Below are 19,980 nucleotides of genomic sequence, written 5' to 3'. Positions count from 1 at the left end.
GATCTAATAGATGAATAATCAGGGTCTACTTCGCAAATGATACAGGAAGGTCTTGAGTAATTGATTCTAGGTCCTGACTGCGAATAGAATTTTATCTTCTTTGCAGTTTTACCTTTACTTTTATTTGTGCTGTTTTAAATAGTCGTAATTACTCTTCACGTAATTCGCCACATATGACTCCAGCTTTCAGTCTTTTAGTCTTTTTGGCGTTCTTTCTGGTAATGGGTCCCTTTACTGACTATTATCAACTTAAAGTCTTTTTTCATTAGTTTCTTTGTTGATAAAATTGTTAGTGTGTTTGAATGTTTAATTCAGTTGTGTTGTTGTCTGCCAGGAATGTTTATATAGTTGTGGCTGCCTGGTCACAACTGGGCCAAGTCAACCTATTATATTGTTCACCCAATTTGGTAATATCACTGAACATTAAACAACTGTTATATAAGTTGACTTTTTGTCTAGCTAGAAAACAACGAAGTTTTTTTCTTAGTTAAATGCCTGTGCCAAATCAGGAATATGACAGTTCTTTTTCATACGTTTTTCCACAAGGATTTTCCTTTTATAGACATGGTTGTGCATAATTATTAATGGAAATCAGATGAGACAATCTTATATTTTCATAAACTTTATGCAAAACGGACAGACGGACTTATATAATGCATCTAGTCGTTGGGATATTAATAAAATAGTTGATCCATTAGCATTAAATCATCATAGGCCGACTCGAAAACAAAAGTGGATCAGAATAAGTCATGCAAGTACAAGCATTTAAAACAAAAAATACAGATATACATTATTTTTCCGTTAAATAATCAAGAATTTTCTCAATATACTGCTGAAATTTACCCCAAGGAACTTAAAGTTACTTTAAATAAATCAAATTTATACGGTAATAACTCTATACTGTATAACTGTCCTTTCCTGGATTTAGAATATTTCGGTTTTAAACGGGAAACTTCACACCAAAATTTACGGCAAAAGGGACGATTTTTCGTTCCCTATTGTTAATTTTCCATTTTAAGATGGTGATGTTCCTTTGGCACCATCTTACGGTGTTCATATTTCACAGCTCGTTCGCTATGCCCGTGTCTGTTGTGACGTTTTTGATTTTAACGAACGCAATCTATGTATTACTGGTAAATTATTAAACAAGGGATTTCGTTACCATAAATTACTTAAAACCTTTACTAAATTTTTCCATAGATACAAAGATTTGGTTTTGAAGTTTGGTTGTACCTGTAGAAAACTTATTTCAAACGGGATAGCACATCCTCATTTTTACCGAAATGTTGTCAACCGTGCCCGGAAATTTAGTAATGATCCTCGTAAACTTATCGCTTCTTTAAATAAAGGTACTATTCTAAAAGGTTACCAACTCAACACTGTAACAAGATCATTGAATACTGTTTTTATTGGTATAAATATTGATTGTGTTCCAGAGTGTACAACTGCGACAACATATAGACTAGCCATGTTGTCAGATCTGTTCCTAGTGTCTTTTTGTTGTCGGGATGTACAAGTACCCGGCCACGTCCACTTGTATTTTTGTTCATCTGATGAGTTAAGCCTTTTTCAACTGATTTCTATAGTTCGTTCTTACGTTGTACTGTTATACCACTGTCCCAGGTTAGGGGGAGGGTTGGGATCCCGCTAACATGTTTAACCCCGCCACATTATTTATGTATTTGCCTGTCCCAAGTCAGGAGCCTGTAATCAGTGGTTGTCGTTTGTTTATGTGTTACATATTTGTTTTTCGTTCATTTTTTTATACAAATAAGGCCGTTAGTTTTCTCGTTTGAATTGTTTTACACATAGGTGCTTGAGGACAGGATCCTGGTATGAGCCCCCCATAGTCCCTCCCCCTTATTATCATAAATCTCAGATTTTTAAATATATATCACTTATTTGTACCATATATATACTAATATACCATATTTTTACTTTAAATATGCATGTTTACTATCAACGTGAATATCGACTATAGAGCGAAGCGAAAGGTTGCCAACTTCGTTTCATGAAATTGGGGCAACGGTCAGGAAAAATTGTTTTAAAATGTAATAAAATTTCACTTACCGGTTAAATCAACGAGTCCATGCTCTTCCCAGATGATTTTCCTTATTGAATTTGGATATCCCGATATAATATAATACCGTTTTAACACTTTTATTTCATTTTTTCCGCAAGTGATGTTGCTTTTTTTTCTCCATTCAACTTCGATCAACGGAAGTAACAATACAACGACATCTGTGTGGTCTTCAGCTCAAGAAGGATAACTCCACATGTAACCGCGGGAAATGAGATGAGTTCCGGAATATATGCAGGGAAAGTACACATACGAGAATTTCGAATGTATACATTTCGAAAATCTCTTACTTTTTCTACCCCGGAACTCATCTAATTTCCCGCGGTTACATGTGGAGTTATTCATCTTGAGCTGAAGACCACACAGATGTCGTTGTATTGTTACTTCCGTTGATCGGAGTTGAATGGAGAAAAAAAAGCAACATCACTTGCGGAAAAAATGAAATAAAAGTGTTAAAACGGTATTATATTGTATCGGGATATCCAAATTCAATAAGGAAAATCATCTGGGAAGAGCATGGACTCGTTGATTTAACCGGTAAGTGAAATTTATTACATTTTAAAACAATTTTTCCTGACCGTTGCCCCAATTTCATGAAACGAAGTTGGCAACCTTTCGCTTCGCTCTATAGTCGAGATTCACGTTGATAGTAAACATGCATATTTAAACTAAAAATATGGTATATTAGTATATATATGGTACAAATAAGTGATATATATTTAAAAATCTGAGATTTATGATAATAAGAGGGAGGGACTATGGGGGGCTCATAACAGGATCCTGTCCTCAAGCACCTATGGTTTTACATTGTCATATCGGGGCCTTTTATAGCTGACTATGCGGTATGGGCTTTGCTCATTGTTGACACAATTGATTAAATAAATTATTTTATTAATCAAGACAAACTACGTTTGTCCTCGTCGAGCTACGCAAAAACATTGTAGTCATTCATACGCAAACACTATCTCATTTAATTCCGGAAGTGATATGACGTAATATAATTGTCCTACCTCCATGACAAATGTGTTGTTGTCACCGCAGATAAAGCCCCGTGTGTGTAAATATCATTACATAAACTGCTTGATAAACGAATTAGGTTTTGACAATTCACTTGGAAACTCAACATTTACCCTCACGACACTTACCAAAAAGGAAATCCTAGATAATCATAGGTCTGTTCTATGTTCGGTAATTTCAACTAAAGATGGAGAACTGGATCTTCCATCACTGTATTGGACACCTTAACTACATAAGTGTCCTTACAAACAACGGCATATTGCTGGGTCTTCTAAATGCTCCACGAAACCTCTTTCTAAATTATTAACATATATTTTATCAGCAATCAATACCGGGCTCAAAAGTTATTGTAAAACTACCTTTTCTAAAGGTGGCGTGAACCAGATGTGGATACTAAAAAAATCCACAGATCTTTTGGATTACATACTATCTAAGACTCTCATCTTGCAATAGTATTAAAACATTTGACTTTTCTACACTTTGCACAAGTATTTCCCATTCCAAACATATTTTTTTTTATGTAAATAAGGCCGTTAGTTTTCTCGTTTGAATTGTTTTACATTGTCGTATCGGGGCCTTTTGTAGCTGATTATGGGCTTTGCTCATTGTTGAAGGCCGTACGGTGACCTATAGTTGTTAATGTCTGTGTCATTTTGGTCTCTTGTGGACAGTTGTCTCACTGGCAAGCATACCACATCTTCTTTTTTATATTATCATGTTTTAAGAAAAATATCTGATCGTTTTCATAGATTTTTGAAATAAAAATAAGCGGCAACAGGTCTTTCATGATCATTTCATTCAAAGTCGTACCCGATCTTTAGCGATACGAAATATTATTTTTCCTCCAAATATTCTAATTAAACTTGAACTAAAAAAAACGCTTAGTAGATACCGTTTAAGAAGATGAGATATGAATGCCAATGAGACAAGTCTCCATCCAAGTCACAGTTTGTAAAAGTAAACCATTATAGTACGGTCTTTAAACTGAACTGCAAACTATTGTGGGCCAAAAAAAAAAAATCCTAGTGTAAAACTATTCAAACGGGAAAACCAACGGTCTAATCCATAATATAAAAAAACAAGAAACGTGAAAACACGTATATACCACATCAACAAACGATAAACATTAAATTTCAACGTTTTAATAGGTACCAACACTCATCCTTATCTGAAACAATAGTGTAACATCACAACATAAGAAACATATTAAACAGTTATACATGTATGAAACGGTATTTTAAAGAAAAACGCAGTTTATGCTTTTAAAATATGACAAAAATCATAACCTGTGTTTGGTATTTTGTTGAAATTTCGAGGAGCAATCTGCCATTTGTAGTTTTGTAAAACAAAGGGTGGAATTTTAATCTTGATTTTTCTCAGTTACTGATCATAATGTTGGACCATTTCGACGGACAGTTTAATTTGCCAATGCTTGTCATTATTATTCCCTAAATTAGATTTCTTACTTCACGATCCTATACCAGATCTTTCACGATCCTATCGCAATACTTGACCACCGTTATTTACTCTTTTACGACAATTGTTCTCGTTATAGTACCGAATGACTGCCGTGAACAAAGGTAGTCTTAAACTGTTACAAAATTTCCAAATGATTACTTTAAATGAAAGGCAATTTATTTGCATGGGCGTTGGATACATGTATTTATCGTCTCATGCGGATGTACTTTTGGATTTAAATCACCTGATTTAATACCTATAACGTAACCTTCAGCAGAAAAAAAACACAGATTTTATGTGATATTTTACTTTATGCATGTACTTTTCCTTCAAATTCACAGATGATGTTTAATCATAAAAACGGTTCATCTCACTTAAGTATGTTTCTATAAATGGTAAAATGTTTTGATCTTTTAGTCCTTTTAAAACACACTTAAAAGAAATCCAGTACGCACGCACTATAATATAAAAGTGAAGAACAAGGACCGGATCAAACCAGATTTAAAAACTGGTATTTGCTGATTCTCTATTCAAATGTTATGAAAGATAAGAATAAAATTTGAATTATATCGGTGTCAGACTGATTTGTAAAATTTACTATATTTTAAAAAATCTAACACGCAATACGTAAAAGGGTTCAATATAAAAAATATAGAAATGTGTTTTGATAGAAAACAATCCATCAACAAAGTGGTAGTAAGCAATTAAATGACACAGTACGGCTTTCGACAATGATAAATACATGTACTTAGACATGAAAAATGTAAAATAATTCAAACTTAAAAACTGAATGCCAAATTTTAAGCAAAGCAATTCACGAAAATCAAATAACTGACATGAACCAACGTCAGCCATTGTTCTACAGGCTTCTAGTTGGAGACAAGCATATATGAATAATGTGGCGGCGTTATACCTGTTTGTCAGCTTATGACAGGGATGTAACAGCACAACATAAGAACAGTTGCAATAGACTTAAACCGATCAGTACGTAGGAGGCACAAAAACAATTAACATAAAAACAATAGATACAAAGCACCGATATAATAGTACTGGCAGTAACTACTGAAAGCTAATTCAAAGCCATTATTACAACTAATAGATACATCTTGTTCTTCCAGATTTAAGTACAAATTCATACGCATCGTACATTTGTGTAACTGAGACACCATAAACATGACCTTGAGCATTGCCAAAATAAATTATAAGTATACAGTATCAACAGGATGTAAAAATATTACTTCGCATAACTGTGGATATATAGCAATATATATTAAGTATTAATTTTATTTAATTTTTCGAAAAAAAAAAAAAATTTAGTATCAATAAAAACAATCTTATAATGAGTTTACTACTGAGTTAGATAAACAACCTTTAAGAATACGTTGTTTCGAATTAACAAGGATCCATTAGTTCACACGAATCTTATCTAATAAGTCTAAGATATAATGACTCAAACATTAATGAATATACATGCGACAGTTAATAATAAGGTGTCATAGAATACAGGTTCATGAAAAGGCTTAAGCATATCAATAATTCCAACAAATCAATGAGAAGATGATTTCACTTATACAATAAAAAAAATACATATGATAAGACTATGATGCAATGTTTATAATGAAGTATAAAGATTCTATTTGTTGCAGACTAGTACGTTACAGACGCCACACAATTAGGTTTCCTGTATGCGTATTGCATAAAACAAATCCCAAACTTCATCTCATATCTTATTGTTTTATATGAAAAATTATTATTAAAGCTTTAAAAAAAAATATGTATCGCTACAAAAAAAGTGTTATGTTTATACGAAAATTCACAATTAAAATAAAAAATTTTATCAAAAGAAGTTTTGCCAAAATGATAATAAAAAAATCTTACAATGTGATAGCGACAACTTGAATTGTATGTAACAGTAGCTCATTCTGACTTAATTTTAATTATCAAAAATGTTGTCTTAATCTAAGCGTAATCCTATCATAAACAACATATAGAATACAATAAAAAAAAATACAATACAGATGATACTATGTGAAACTTCCATGTGCGTTATTTATAACTATGTACAATACCATAAATACCAAGCAAATATATTTTTCAAAACTATTTTAGATTATGATGCGCAGCATTTGTAAAATATTGATTATGTTTCAGTTCGTAGATTCAATACCAAAGGCACTGATGAAAATGTTGGTTACTGTTATTGCCACGATAAGTCCTATTGTTGCATTGTTCATTTTATGTAGCCATACTTTATTATCTGCTTTTTTCTCCGTGGCTCCTATGATTAACAATAAGACCGCCACTACTAGCTGAATAACAATGGACACTGAGATTAGGACCAAAAGTGGTATGTAATATTTATGAGACGGCCCATTAGATATTACAGCCTTAAGCTGTGTAGCATTAGCAATTAATATAGCTACATCAAGTAATCCCTCGGCAAATGTCTTCTTTCTGTCATAAGCATTCGATCCTGGTACATTCGACTCTGACTACAAATAAAAAAGAAATAAGTTCAGCTTACATACGTATATGTATAATATGCTAGTTGGATAAAACAAGAGAAATAATACATAAAAAAGACTTTGAATGATTTCCTTCTAGTTAATGGGAGATAATTCAATTTGAACCATGTGCCATCGTCTGTTATACTGATAAAACTGAGAATGGAAATGGGGACAATAGCCCGACCAAAGAGCAGAAAACAGCCGAAGCACACCACTTGGTCTTCAACACAGCGAGACAATCCCGTACCCGAAGGTGGACTTCAGCTGACCCAAAAACACAAATGTGTACACTAGTTCAGTGAAAATAGACGTCATATTATCCATTATACTAACCATACTATAATAATTTATTGGAAGGAAATTTATTATACCCCTAAAATGTTTGTGTCATTTACTTGATTTAACACATGACAATGACTTTGATATCAAGAAATATATTTATGACTATTCAATTATAATGACGATTGTTTCTCTCTTCAGCATGTTCAAGTAAAAAGAATTACTGTTCACAATTTCGACAATGTTGTCTCAATTATTTCATTCATGAAGTCTTTTAATCCGTTCTATTTTTTTTAGTTATTCGCATTTTTTGTCCTTATAATGTTCCTTTGATTATACTTTACTGGTATAATTTCGAAAGTGTTTATCTTTGTTACATGTTAGTCGATTTCGTTTCCTCTTATCTTGCCCGAATTAACCATGTACACATACAGAGTTTCATAAATGTTTCTTTTTTTTTTACAATTACAGGTAAAAGAAACAATGTTTAGTCAGGAACGATAATTTTGATATTGACATCCTTTGTCTTAAAAATGAAATTGTTAGCTTCATGTCTTGTAATTCGCTTCATTTATTTTCGGGCATTTTCGTGTGCGTTATTATAGCTGATACTGTTCTAACTTTTTGCATCCAGCTTATAAAATTGTTCGATCTTCTTTTGCGACAAGCAGTTTTTATTTTCATGTAAATTACCAAGTAAATCACAAGTAATGTTTATGCCCGCGTCACACTGTCCCGATTTTTACGCCGATTGCAACACGATTATGGAAATTTTCAAAATCGGGACTGATCGTATCCAGATCGGGCTATTCGTAGTGCCATCTTTAACCATCTTTAACCATCGGCCACTTTTTCTAGCCTTCGGGGACAACTTCGGGAAGGGTTCTAAATTTTTTAACATGTTAAAAAATTCCCGAAGTTGCGTCCGATGTTGAGGGTTCGTATTGAGTTCGTATCACCATCCTCACCATCGTAATGTCACCGGGAATGCATCTTTGAACATCGTATTGCATTCGTGTTTCCATCGTTTCCATCGGGCAGTTTTGACATGACGATGTCTACACGAATGAATCACGAAGCTACCCGAAGGTCTTACGATGGCAACACGACTTCGTGAAGACCTCTTAATCCCGTCGTGTTGGCATCGAATAAAAGTACGAAGGCGACAAGATGGAACTACGACGGCAATAAATCCAGCTAAATGTAATTAAGTTAATTTTTGCGCTAAAATACATTTAAAGTGCCATGCGCGATATGCACTGGTCTGTCTAATACGACAGTTAAGAAAGACGTTTACAAAACATGGGGCTCATGAATATCATATGATTCTATGAGAACAAGAAAGGCGACAGCGTTGTTTCTATTAATTCAAATGGAACAAGAAGAGCAGCTATTACAAGCTAAGGATTTACTTTTACAAGTAAAATATTATTTTTTGTCAATTTTTCATATCAAGTAACATAATGAAAATCATAAACGCGCCTCGTACACCAACACTGCAGGTACACGTATAAAGGGAAACCAACTTTTTCTTCATTATCCTGATTTTTTATATGTATCGTCTAAGTTGTTGTCACACGAATGTTTACTCCATTACCATTTTGTTTTCTATATGCCATATTTTGCCGCATTTGTTGCTTTCCCCACATCTTTCCTTTTGTCTATATTATTATGATATTCTCCTGGAAAGAGCTCTTTTTTAATAAAAGGGACCAACGAACCCATTACCTTACCTTTAAGATAGATCAGTAAACATGGGCATAATTATGGGTGATTATTCAGACTAGTGCACACATTTTACAGTTCAAACAAGGCAATGCCGAGCTTGGCATCCCCTCGTATGTAACATATTGGGGACAAATATGGACACTATATATGTATTTGACACATGCAGAAAATGGTAAATTGAATATGCATATTTGTTACATAAACCATTTTTTTAGAAATCAAACATAACATTCAGTAACTGGAAATACCTTTAATATTGTCTTTAGAACCAGCAGGTAAAAAAATGAGCAACCAATTTCCGGTGTATTATGCTATTTCAATGAGAAAAAAACAAGTCCATCTGCATGACCTTGACCTTTGGCCTTGAACGTAAAAAATGTCAGATCATTACAAGGAGGAACAATATACCAAATGTGGTTAAAATCTCTTGAAGCATATTGGTTTTAGAGTGTCCACAAGGGTGATATTGCCTTGTATTACAACTGCCACTGTGACCTTGACCTTTGAACTTTAATGTCAATAGCGCTTAAGATATTCTCCTTCTCCCTGATTCTGTTGGCATTATATTCAGAGACTCAGAGTCAAGTTTTACCCTTCAAACCCACGGTCTTCCGTCTTATGATTAAACCAGAAAGTAAATGTACAATATAATATATATTTAATATCGATCAAACAATTTAAAACGCGTGAACCCTTCGGCATATAATTTTTGAAATACTTTAGGCTTTTCTACCTCAGGCATAAATTACCTTAGCTGGATTTGGCCAAACTTTTAGGAATTTTGGTCCTCAATGCTCTTCAACTTTATTTGACCATTTATCTTTTTTGGATTCGAGCGTCACTGATGAGTCTTTTGTAGACAAAACGCGAGTCTGGCGTATATACAAAATTTAGTCCTGGTATCTATGATGAGTTTATTCAAATGCATCATAAGCTGTACACGACGTCTTTTAGACATCGTATGGTCATCGCGCCATCATCGTAATCCATCGTGTAGCCTTCGTAATCCATCGTGTAGCCTTCGTGATCCATCGTGTAGGCTTCGCCTGAGATATGAAGCTTAAATACCCGTCTTCGGTTAACCTTCGTATGTCCATCTTTTGCTATCGTATATAATTTCGGCACCATCGTGTAGACTTCGTTATTCATCGTACTTGCTTCGGTCACTTTTTTGTATTTTAACGAGATCGGGACCAACTTCGTACGAACTTACAATTTTCACATTCGGGTGTCCATCGTATATAAAAATCGGGACAGTGTGACGCGGGCATTACTGAATGTGCGGAAACCGGAAACAATAATATATTCATTCATTCAATATAATTGACCACCAGCAACTTGACTAAACAGCACTGAATTTGCAGAAAGAATATGTAAAAAAAAAAAAGACAGAATACTATAAATGACACAGAAAATTATTTTCAATCATAGAAGATTTGTTTCAGATCAAACTGGCCGTTTCATTAAGAAATCTATTTATAAGAGAAATATATGTTTATAAGACATCCATCCAGTATATTCATTTTAACATCAACCAGAATATTATCAGACATTAAAATTGTAAATATATTCGTCCTAGAAGAGAGCATGTCAGGATTTGAGATATTCAATTAAAATGAGAGATAGCGTTCACCAGAATTTCCGCTGCTATACCAAGTATCACGACGAATCAGCTATAAGAAAGGAGACAGTAAAGTGTGTTCAATTATGAAACTTGGTGTAATTACTCAAAGTGATTCAAAATTTTCGTTAAAAATGATATAAATGGTACATGTTCCAAAGTAGAAATTAAGTATTATAAATGGACGAAACGCGAAAGATACCAGAGGGACATTCAAACTCATAGATCGAACATAAATTGACAACGCCATGGCTAAAAAATAAAAGACAAACAGACATATAATAGTATACAAGACACAAGACTAAACAACACGAACCCCTTCAAAAGGTCTCGGGTACTCTGGATAGGTAATCAGATCATGCTCCACACGTGGCACCCGTCGTGGTGCTCATGTTGTTACAAAAATAGTCTGATTTGGTAGGTCACTTTCGTGAAAAGAGAACGGGATTGAAGTAACGATACAAGAAACATATCCGATATCATCAGTGAAACTGAATCCGTAATAGTCAACCAACTCGTAATGGCGTCTGTAAAATTTACGAAGTCATAGAAATAATTTCAACTTCACCATTTGGAACTCCTGGATTAAAAGCTTTAGTAAGCAGTAACCATCTATCAAAGTAATCATGATAGGAAATACAAGAACGGGAATATCGTATATATAGGTATATATTTTGTATATAACTCCATAAAACATGATACAAGAAACAATGTAAGTCAACGGTGTCCTCTATGAAATGTGCCTTCGTGATCTTCTGTGCTGTGACTTTCATTTTCGATCACATAAATTCTTCGTATTTACTAATTAAATTCATATGGAAACCCCATATTATGACTCAATGACCTCTAACAAAAGATTTATAACGAATTATTATAATTACTTAGTAGTTGTAGAACATGAAGTCACATAAAAAGATACATTCATACTCGTTTAACTGGATTGAAATATACGAGAATATGTACTCCTGCCGACTAAACCGACCATGTATTTTCTTTCGTTACATCTAAAATTTACAATATTAAGAATCATGAAAGCAATCACGTCATTGAAAAAGTGAAGAAGTAATATGGAAAACTGATATAGTTTACCTTGTATGGGGAATTCATTCCAACAGTTATGTCTGCCATCTTTTTATATTTCTTGCGATCGTCTGTTATAATTCTTGTTTTATATATGTATTAAAAGTTATCTATATTCTGACAAAGACACTAAATATAAATTTAATATTGTTCATCATAGAAACTTTCCACTTCGAATATATAGGGACATGTCAAGATAACTAAGATTTATATGTTGGTAAAGCCCTTTTTGTTTACTTATTGCATAGTGTAGTAATGTTTTAAATAGACGTGGGCATATCGGAAAAATCACTATTTTATTCACCTATAAGTTGGGTTGATATCGTGCTTATATTTTAAAGGAAGACGAACTTACATGTAAATATACAAGTAAGAATATGTATGATTGCAAATAAGACAATTCTCGACCAAGAACAATAGGTCATCGTTCGGCCTTCATCAATGAGCGAAACCCATAGCGCTTTGTCAGCTGTAGAAAGCCTGCTACGACAAATATAAAACGACTCAACCGAGAAAACTAACGGCCTGATTTAAATGTACAAAGCAATGAACGAAATACAAATAATGATCCAGCAACAAACGAATTACAGGTTTTTTACTCGAGACAGGCACATACAGAATCTGGTTAAACATTTTGGCGGGCTACCAACCCTCACTTAACCATCGACAGTGGTGTAACAGTACAGGATTTGAGCAAAATATGAAAATCAGTTTGAAAGGGATGAACTCATCAGATCGAATCAAAGCCAAAACAAAAAACAGTAACAAACAAAAACACATACAGGGTGTTGCAGGCAGGGTACTTGTAAATCCCAACAACAAAAAGGACACAAGTACAGATCTGAGAGTATTCACAGTTATTGGCAGCTTTTTCAAAGCTAAAAACAGCTTATAAAAATGCTATGTAATCAAGACTTATTTCAGTTTACAACTTTCATCCAACGGATTGATAAAAAAACCGTCATGAACAGTCAGGGGAAACATTACCTTGTGCAATGTCAAAATACAGGTATCGGCAGATTGCATAACCGCAAATTTGCATATGTATTTGTATATGAAAATAATATTAGTTTGATTGTAATTTACGGATAACAAAATCAATATTATTGCCAATAAGCAATATTCAAAGATCTAATCACAGGGTTGAGTTTGTTACCTTTTAGAACCAGTTTATGTAAAGAATTGCTAAGTTTACCCACATCGTATCCATATCCGGGCTCGGTAAAAATTAGAATTTACTATCCCATGTGAAATAAATTTTTAACAGGTACCAAATCTTGGTATCTATTGAAGAATTTAGTAAAGATTTTAAGTTATTTATACTAAGGAATACCCGCCAAACCATATAGAACATATGGTCGCAATAGATGTACATGAAATTTACAAAAAGGGGGGGGGCGAAAGATATCAGAGGAACAGTCAAATTCATCAATCGAAAATAAACTGACAAATAAATGTACACAAGAAACAACATAGAAAACTAAAGAGTGAGCAACACGGACCGCACCAAAAACTGGGGGTGATCTAAGGTGCTCCGGAAGTGTAAAGCAGATCCTGCTCCACATGTAGCACCCGTCGTGTTGCTCATGTTATTACAAACCCGGTAAATAGTGATAGTGATAGGTCATATTCAACGAAAGGGGAGGGGATTGTAGTTACGACGTAAAACACATATCCGATATCATGTGTCCTACGGTTGTCGTACTTATACTTATATAAATGAAATATACATGCATATCTATTTAATATAAGCATGACAGTCCCTATAAAGAAAGCGAGTGTAGGGGACAATTCTAACATTTTCTGTTATTGTTTTTTATATAACAAAAAAAATTCAGGACAAGGCTGATTGTGTGTTATCTGTGCTTTATGTACTAGAAGTACTTGATTGTACAGTTTTAAAAAATGAAGTCAATTGATATCAGGAGTCAAATAATGACAGAACCATCTTTTTATGAAACTTACATATAGTATCTATATCCGAATGTCACATGATCGGCAGGATATGCGTATCTTTTCGGAGCAACTGAAATCACCACGTTTTGGGTTTTTTTTTTGGTGGAGTTCGTGTTGCTCAGTCTTTAGTTTTCTGTTTTGTTTGAAAACTTTCGATCGTTTTGCGTTTTTCTGTCATGACATTGTGAATAGATATATGGTATGAGTGCCAATGAGACAACTCTCAATCAAAGCCAAAACTTTTAAAAGTAAACCATTATAGGTCTTAGTAAATTTTTTTCATTTTACTTGTAACGGAGTATTTTCTACAAAATATACATGTATGTATATACACAATATTTTGTATTATGTCAGGATTTAGATTTTTCGAGTTTGAAAAAAATACTAGAAGAAAGAATTTATAGACGTTCAACTTGTACGAAGTCTAGATTAACTGAATTTTGTTATTGTCACTGCATGTAGGTTATAGGCGAATAAAATGTTCACAAAAAAAACGTTATGGCTGAGAACATTATCTTCTCACACAGGAGATGGGTGTTCACATATTGGATTTACAGGTGAGGCCTCAGGAAGGTTTACTGGAAAAAATATAATTTAAACATAATAAGATTTAAATCTAAATTTTAAATCAGTTATCGGTAGTGCTCATACCACTGTCCGTCGTTATACTACTTCGTCAAGTAATAATTTGGTTTCTAGTTGGATTATCGATCTTTACAAGTGATTGATTTACCCATAATCCTCCTTTTGACGTCGACATTTAGGAAAAGCAGACGCATTTTTAGCCATAGATTTATCTTCTAAAAAATCGACACCAATCTGACACATAAGTTGTTAAAAACCTTATTTTTTAAAAACTGTTTCAAATAATATTTATCAAGCCTTAGGATTTAATTGTCGTTTATTTTGACTCGATGGATACAATTGTCGAAGGGTCGTGGCAAAATTATGATTCTTAGCAGACGGCATGGTCAGGTTTTGTCGTCATTCCGAGAGAAAGTAGATCACTTCTACATCGAATTATTTCTAAATTCTATTTCCGATATGCAATTTTGACAATTTAAATTTTAGTTTAAATTTAGAGCAAACTTCTAAATCTAAATTTAGCATTATTTTGGTTGATTAGAGACGCACGTAAAAATATTAAGATGGCTGGATTATTGAATACTAAATACAAAATAGTGTTTGTTTTACGATGGATGGGGCATTGGCAAATCTTATTTTCATTTTTTTTCCTCGTGCTTTGAGACACGATCGGCCACAGCAGAATCAGCAGATGTGTTGTGTTTTTTTTTTTTTTTTAACGTTTTTTTTTTTTGTTGCTTTTGTTTGTTTGTTTCTTTTGTATTGTTTGAATTCTTATATATGTTCATATACATATTTACATGATTTATCATAGCATGTCTTTTTCAGTTTAAAATGCTTAGGGTATCTGGTAGGAAGAGGCGACAATGTTGTCTACATCGGCTAAGAAAACTTTTTTGCGTTTAAACATTATGATGGAGATTCTGGTGTTAACAGATCTATAGAGGGTCCAGTAGCAACAACTTTACACAGTTCAGAGGTTAATATGTCTATGACTATGGCTCCGGTATTCACGACCGCTACTTCTAGTTCTGCTGATGATAATCAGGTAATTTTCCAGCTTTTCTGGTCACTGTTCCGTATATCTGCAAGCTCTTCTCCTTTTTGAAAGAAAATGATTGCAATTGCTGGACTGTTAGGAGTCGTCTGAAATATGGACATGTTTCAAAATATGGAAAAGACAACTATTTTAAACACATAAAAAAGATGCGGAAGATACCCTCCAGTCGAAGGGGAAATTACAAATCAATGCTATGGCAAAATGACATGAGTTTGTGGATTTCCAAGTACTTTTAGAGGTCATGCATCGGTGTGGTGCATTTTAAGTTTGAATAAAACAGGATTTTACGTACAACTAATATCATTGAGTCAGTGCAGATGTGGAAATGACAACATTGTTTTATAAGTACCAAGGAAGTGTTTGTTTAAATGACATACACATTTTAATTTCCTTTTAAAATTTTAATGTATTCAATTCAAAATACTTCCTGACTGGCATTAACAATTACTAATTTGGATAGTATATAGTCGTCCATAGACTAACAATGTCCTCCCTGAGACGACGCACTGAAAGTACAACAAATATCTTAGACGACAATGACACAAACATTTGGACAAATAGACAAAAAAAAATAAAAGGATATTTAAAAAAATCCTTTATTGTTAATGTAATATTATTGGTTGCTCTTGTGGTTTTACTCATTATAAAACTACGTCTGTATGAAAAAGACAAAAAGATCTGGAAAGATAATGAAGTGTCGTTCGGGACAACAAATTCCAACAATGGTGTTTGTATACCTTGTGACTCCCTAGGATCCACTGTCAAAGCTAATGATACTTTGTTTGACAGCATCAGCCGTACGGAAGATGGACGGAAAATATGCTGCTACAAAGATCCGGAATACATGCAGAAAATGATTTCACGGGTATGTAACATATATGTGTAAAATCCTTTCAAGCAAAATACAGTTCTGATTTTTCTAATGTAGTTACAAATAATTTTTTCATACTCAGGACGAGAGCAAATCAAAAATATAAAAAGAAATCTGCTAAGGGCGTCCGTCGGGATGAATGAAGAATTTTAACTGACACAGGAAAAAGCCGAAGATCATGTTGGTTATTTTATTTTTAATAGGGCCACCTACGTAACCACCATGTAGTAGTCAAAAAGGAATTCTTAAACATGTAATAAATGTGGCACTTTCGGGAGCACCGTCTTCATGTGGCATCACATTTGAAGTCCCCATATCGACCGGCGTATTAATACACTTCTCTTACGTGAAGCTAAAGGGAACTTTGGCACTTGCAAAGGAGTCGAAACTTGGTACCTACCTCTATTTCATCGAATACAGACAGTTTAATTTATTTTGAGGTCGACCTACTGCCTCGGTTAACATCCTCAATGTACCCCTTTTGTTTAATCTTGTAGACTTAGACAAAGGAGTTTTTGGATCAATCTCTGTTCCTAGAAATCAAACTTACACAAACCATACTCAATGTTTCAAGGTATCCTAATAAACACAAGCTAATTTGTTTTTGTCTTATTTTTTTGTGTATAGATGATGGATCCAATGATAACAAAGCCAGCCTTGGATATTGGTAAGTAAAATATTCGTTCGGATCAACTGCTAAATTAAAAAAACAAATCGAGTGAACGTTTAATAGATACTTAAAATAAAACCTGTCTGCCAATGTATAATTTACAAAAATTACGTTATTGGATCATTTTTTTAAAAGGTGCCGGTGTCAGATAAAAGACAAACGAAACTAAGACAGGCATGACATCGCAAAGAAATGCCCATATATAAATAAGGTAAATATGTATACCATTCCAATAAAATTGTTTGGTATATGAACAGCCAATAAAACCTTTCAGTGTACGTTTTATTGTGCTCATACCGTATACTGTAATGGAAATGAATAGGAAAAGTATACATTAACTTTACAGATTATGTGATTGAAAGAAAGATGAAATGGTGGAGCACCAGACAACATTCTATCCACATGTATTTAGATTTGAACTCGCTGACAGGTATTTGATTTATCATTTTGTTCTAATTGGATAATAAATAGAAAATAATTGTCCGACACGTGAAAGTAAAACCGAAAAAAATAACATCACATCCTCGCTTAAAAGTTGAAGTGATGTTGTTAACTGAGCCCGTACATTAAGAAACAATACATATAAATTTGTCAAACCTTTATTTAAACTTATCCATTTAAAATAGTTATAAAATCCTTGGCATAGTTTTTTATCGGTACTTTCATTGATGTTGTTATTAATTTATAAATTTATGAATTAATGAATAAAAATAACAAGAATGTGTCCATAGTACACGGATGCCCCACTCGCACTATAATTTTCTATGTTCAGTGGACCGGTGAAATTGGGGTCAAAATTATAATTTGGAATTATAGTTAGAAAGATCATAGCATAGGGAACATGTGTACTAAGTTTCAAGTTGATGTAACTTTAACTTCATCAAAAACTACCTTGACCAAAAACTTTAACCTGAACTTCGCACTATCATTTTCTATGTTCAGTGGACCATGAAATTGGGGGTCAAAACTATAATTTGGCATTAAAATTAGAAAGATCATATCATGGGGAACATGTGTAATAAGTTTCAAGTTGATTGGACTTCAACTTCTACAAAAACTACCTTGACCAAAACTAAATTAACCTGAAGCGAACGGACGGACGCACGGACGCACAGACGAACGGAGGTACAGACCAGAAAACATAATGCCCTCTACTATCGGAGGTGGGGCATAAAAACAAAATGAGTATTCCTAATCAATTATGAACACTTAAAGTCTACAACCATCGGATACTCATATTTAAATTTGCGTTGTACAAAGTCATATTTTCTCAATCCTCATTTACTCGTTCAATTTAGGAAGTCACGTGAAAAAATGAGCGAAGGGGAGTTTTTAGTAATAATCAGGTGCTTTACTTTCAATCAGTTTGCGATTAACTTGTCCACCTGACAGAGGTTACGTGGCTCTTGAGTTATTTTCAGTGTTTGAAGATCAATGATAACAGAAGTAGTGAGGAATACGTCAGTCATTGGGGAGCAATTCAATAAGAAACAAATAACCAAAAGACTTTCAGAGGACAACACACACTCCAACATCAAAAATATCTCTTACAATATTGCAAGTTTTAAATTATTCCGAGGTAACAACATAATCATAAAAAATCATCGACAGCTATATATATGGGATCATAGCAGCCATCCATACCTTATTCTTGAAATATATGGGATCATAGCAGCCATCTATACCTTATTCTGGAAATTAAAGAAAAAACAACATCAAGATCACATAATAAAGTATACTCACTGATGAGGTTCAAGGGATAACCACAAAAAAGGTCCATAATAAATAGGTGGTTAGGTTGTATATAAATCGCAATGTCTCCGTTTTTTAATCCCGATTATTAGACTTAAAACGTCACATGAGTGGTGTCACCTAACGTTACTTACTGGAAGACGTTATCCAAAATAAAAACGTTAGAATGCACGTTTTTCAGATGGTTTTCTAAAATTAACGGATTTTATGAGCGAAATTTATGAACTTTAGATTCATGTTTTCTTAAATAATATACTAAGCTTTTTTACATTAATTTATATTCTCCGCTATTTTCAGGAACGAATCTTGCGTGGACGTATAAGACTGACCACCTAGGAACAGCTCATAGAAACGATGTGACCTACAATACAAAAAATCATAGCATTGAAATAGTAGAAACGAATATTTATTTCGTCTACTCTGCCATTACCTTTGATTTTGGGGACGTTACTACTGTTGGGTTATATCGGCATAAGATAAAGCAATGGCTTAAGCTTCTACCAAAGACTGAACGACAACCTTTACTGCGAAGTAGATTTGGCGGATCTTCAGAAACAAGAAGAGTGTATACTAGTTTTCTTTGTGGAACTTTTAAACTTGATAGTGGTCTCGTAGTGCAGAGCGAAATTTCTCCTGAGGCAATCAAACATGTTAAAAAATCAAAATATGCAAATTATTTTGGACTTTTCAAAATCTGAAAACTGATACAAGTATTACCCAATATGAGGATATTCAGTTTCAAGAAAGTAAACAATATAAATGGAACTCTTAATTTTGGAAGGTACAACATGATCAAGTTGGCATATCTGGATTGTTAACATACGATTTCGTGGCCTTTGAAAATTTAAATACATGTGTATACTTTTTATGTTTGTATCTTACATATTTTAATATGCTCTAGTTATAGTATGGAGCTACAAGATATTATACATTTTTTAAATTCAATACAAATTATTACAAAACATTCGCTGACGCTTGGATCAACTCATTTTGCATATGGAAATTTTTTTATTGAAAACATCCAAGGAAAGATAACAGATTGATCTGTTAAAAGCATCTCTCCCCCGGAAACACAATTTTGGAAATAATCCTGAAAATGGTAAATATAATCTTATCGTGAAGAGAGAGTCGGATACAGAATTTTATTTCCGGGTGTGTTTCAGTAATCTGTTTTTCATTAAAACATAAAAAAAGAAAAGAATTTCAAATATGATGTCTTTCCAGATTCAATATTTTTTAATGTTACAAGTTGATAAAATAACAAATAAAAATTAACTTTTCTGTATGGGTCCAGTGAAATACCTGGTAATACATGT

The 19,980-nt window shown here is 33.5% G+C and overlaps 2 protein-coding genes across 2 annotated transcripts; one reads left to right on the top strand and one right to left on the bottom strand.

Moving 5' to 3' along the window:
* Nucleotides 1-6,702: 6,702 nt before the first annotated feature.
* On the bottom strand, nt 6,703-11,818 carry LOC139515380 (ninjurin-1-like). Its single transcript, XM_071304949.1, has 2 exons — nt 11,780-11,818; nt 6,703-7,047 (listed from the first exon to the last, which is right to left on the bottom strand). The coding sequence occupies exons 1-2, from the start codon at nt 11,816-11,818 to the stop codon at nt 6,703-6,705; spliced, it is 384 nt and encodes a 127-aa protein (XP_071161050.1).
* Nucleotides 11,819-15,409: 3,591 nt separating this feature from the next.
* Nucleotides 15,410-19,946, top strand: LOC139514463 (uncharacterized). The gene is made up of 4 exons (XM_071303768.1): nt 15,410-16,236; nt 16,870-16,909; nt 17,259-17,342; nt 18,962-19,946. Exons 1-4 carry the CDS (start codon nt 15,856-15,858, stop codon nt 19,360-19,362), a joined length of 906 nt encoding a protein of 301 aa, XP_071159869.1. The 5' UTR covers nt 15,410-15,855; the 3' UTR covers nt 19,363-19,946.
* Nucleotides 19,947-19,980: the final 34 nt, after the last annotated feature.

This window comes from Mytilus edulis, chromosome 3 (assembly GCF_963676685.1).
Source record: "Mytilus edulis chromosome 3, xbMytEdul2.2, whole genome shotgun sequence".
NCBI classification, from domain to species: domain Eukaryota; kingdom Metazoa; phylum Mollusca; class Bivalvia; order Mytilida; family Mytilidae; genus Mytilus; species Mytilus edulis.
The sequence above is the reverse complement of the archived record's forward strand: the minus strand, read 5'-3'. Positions and strand labels throughout refer to the sequence as shown.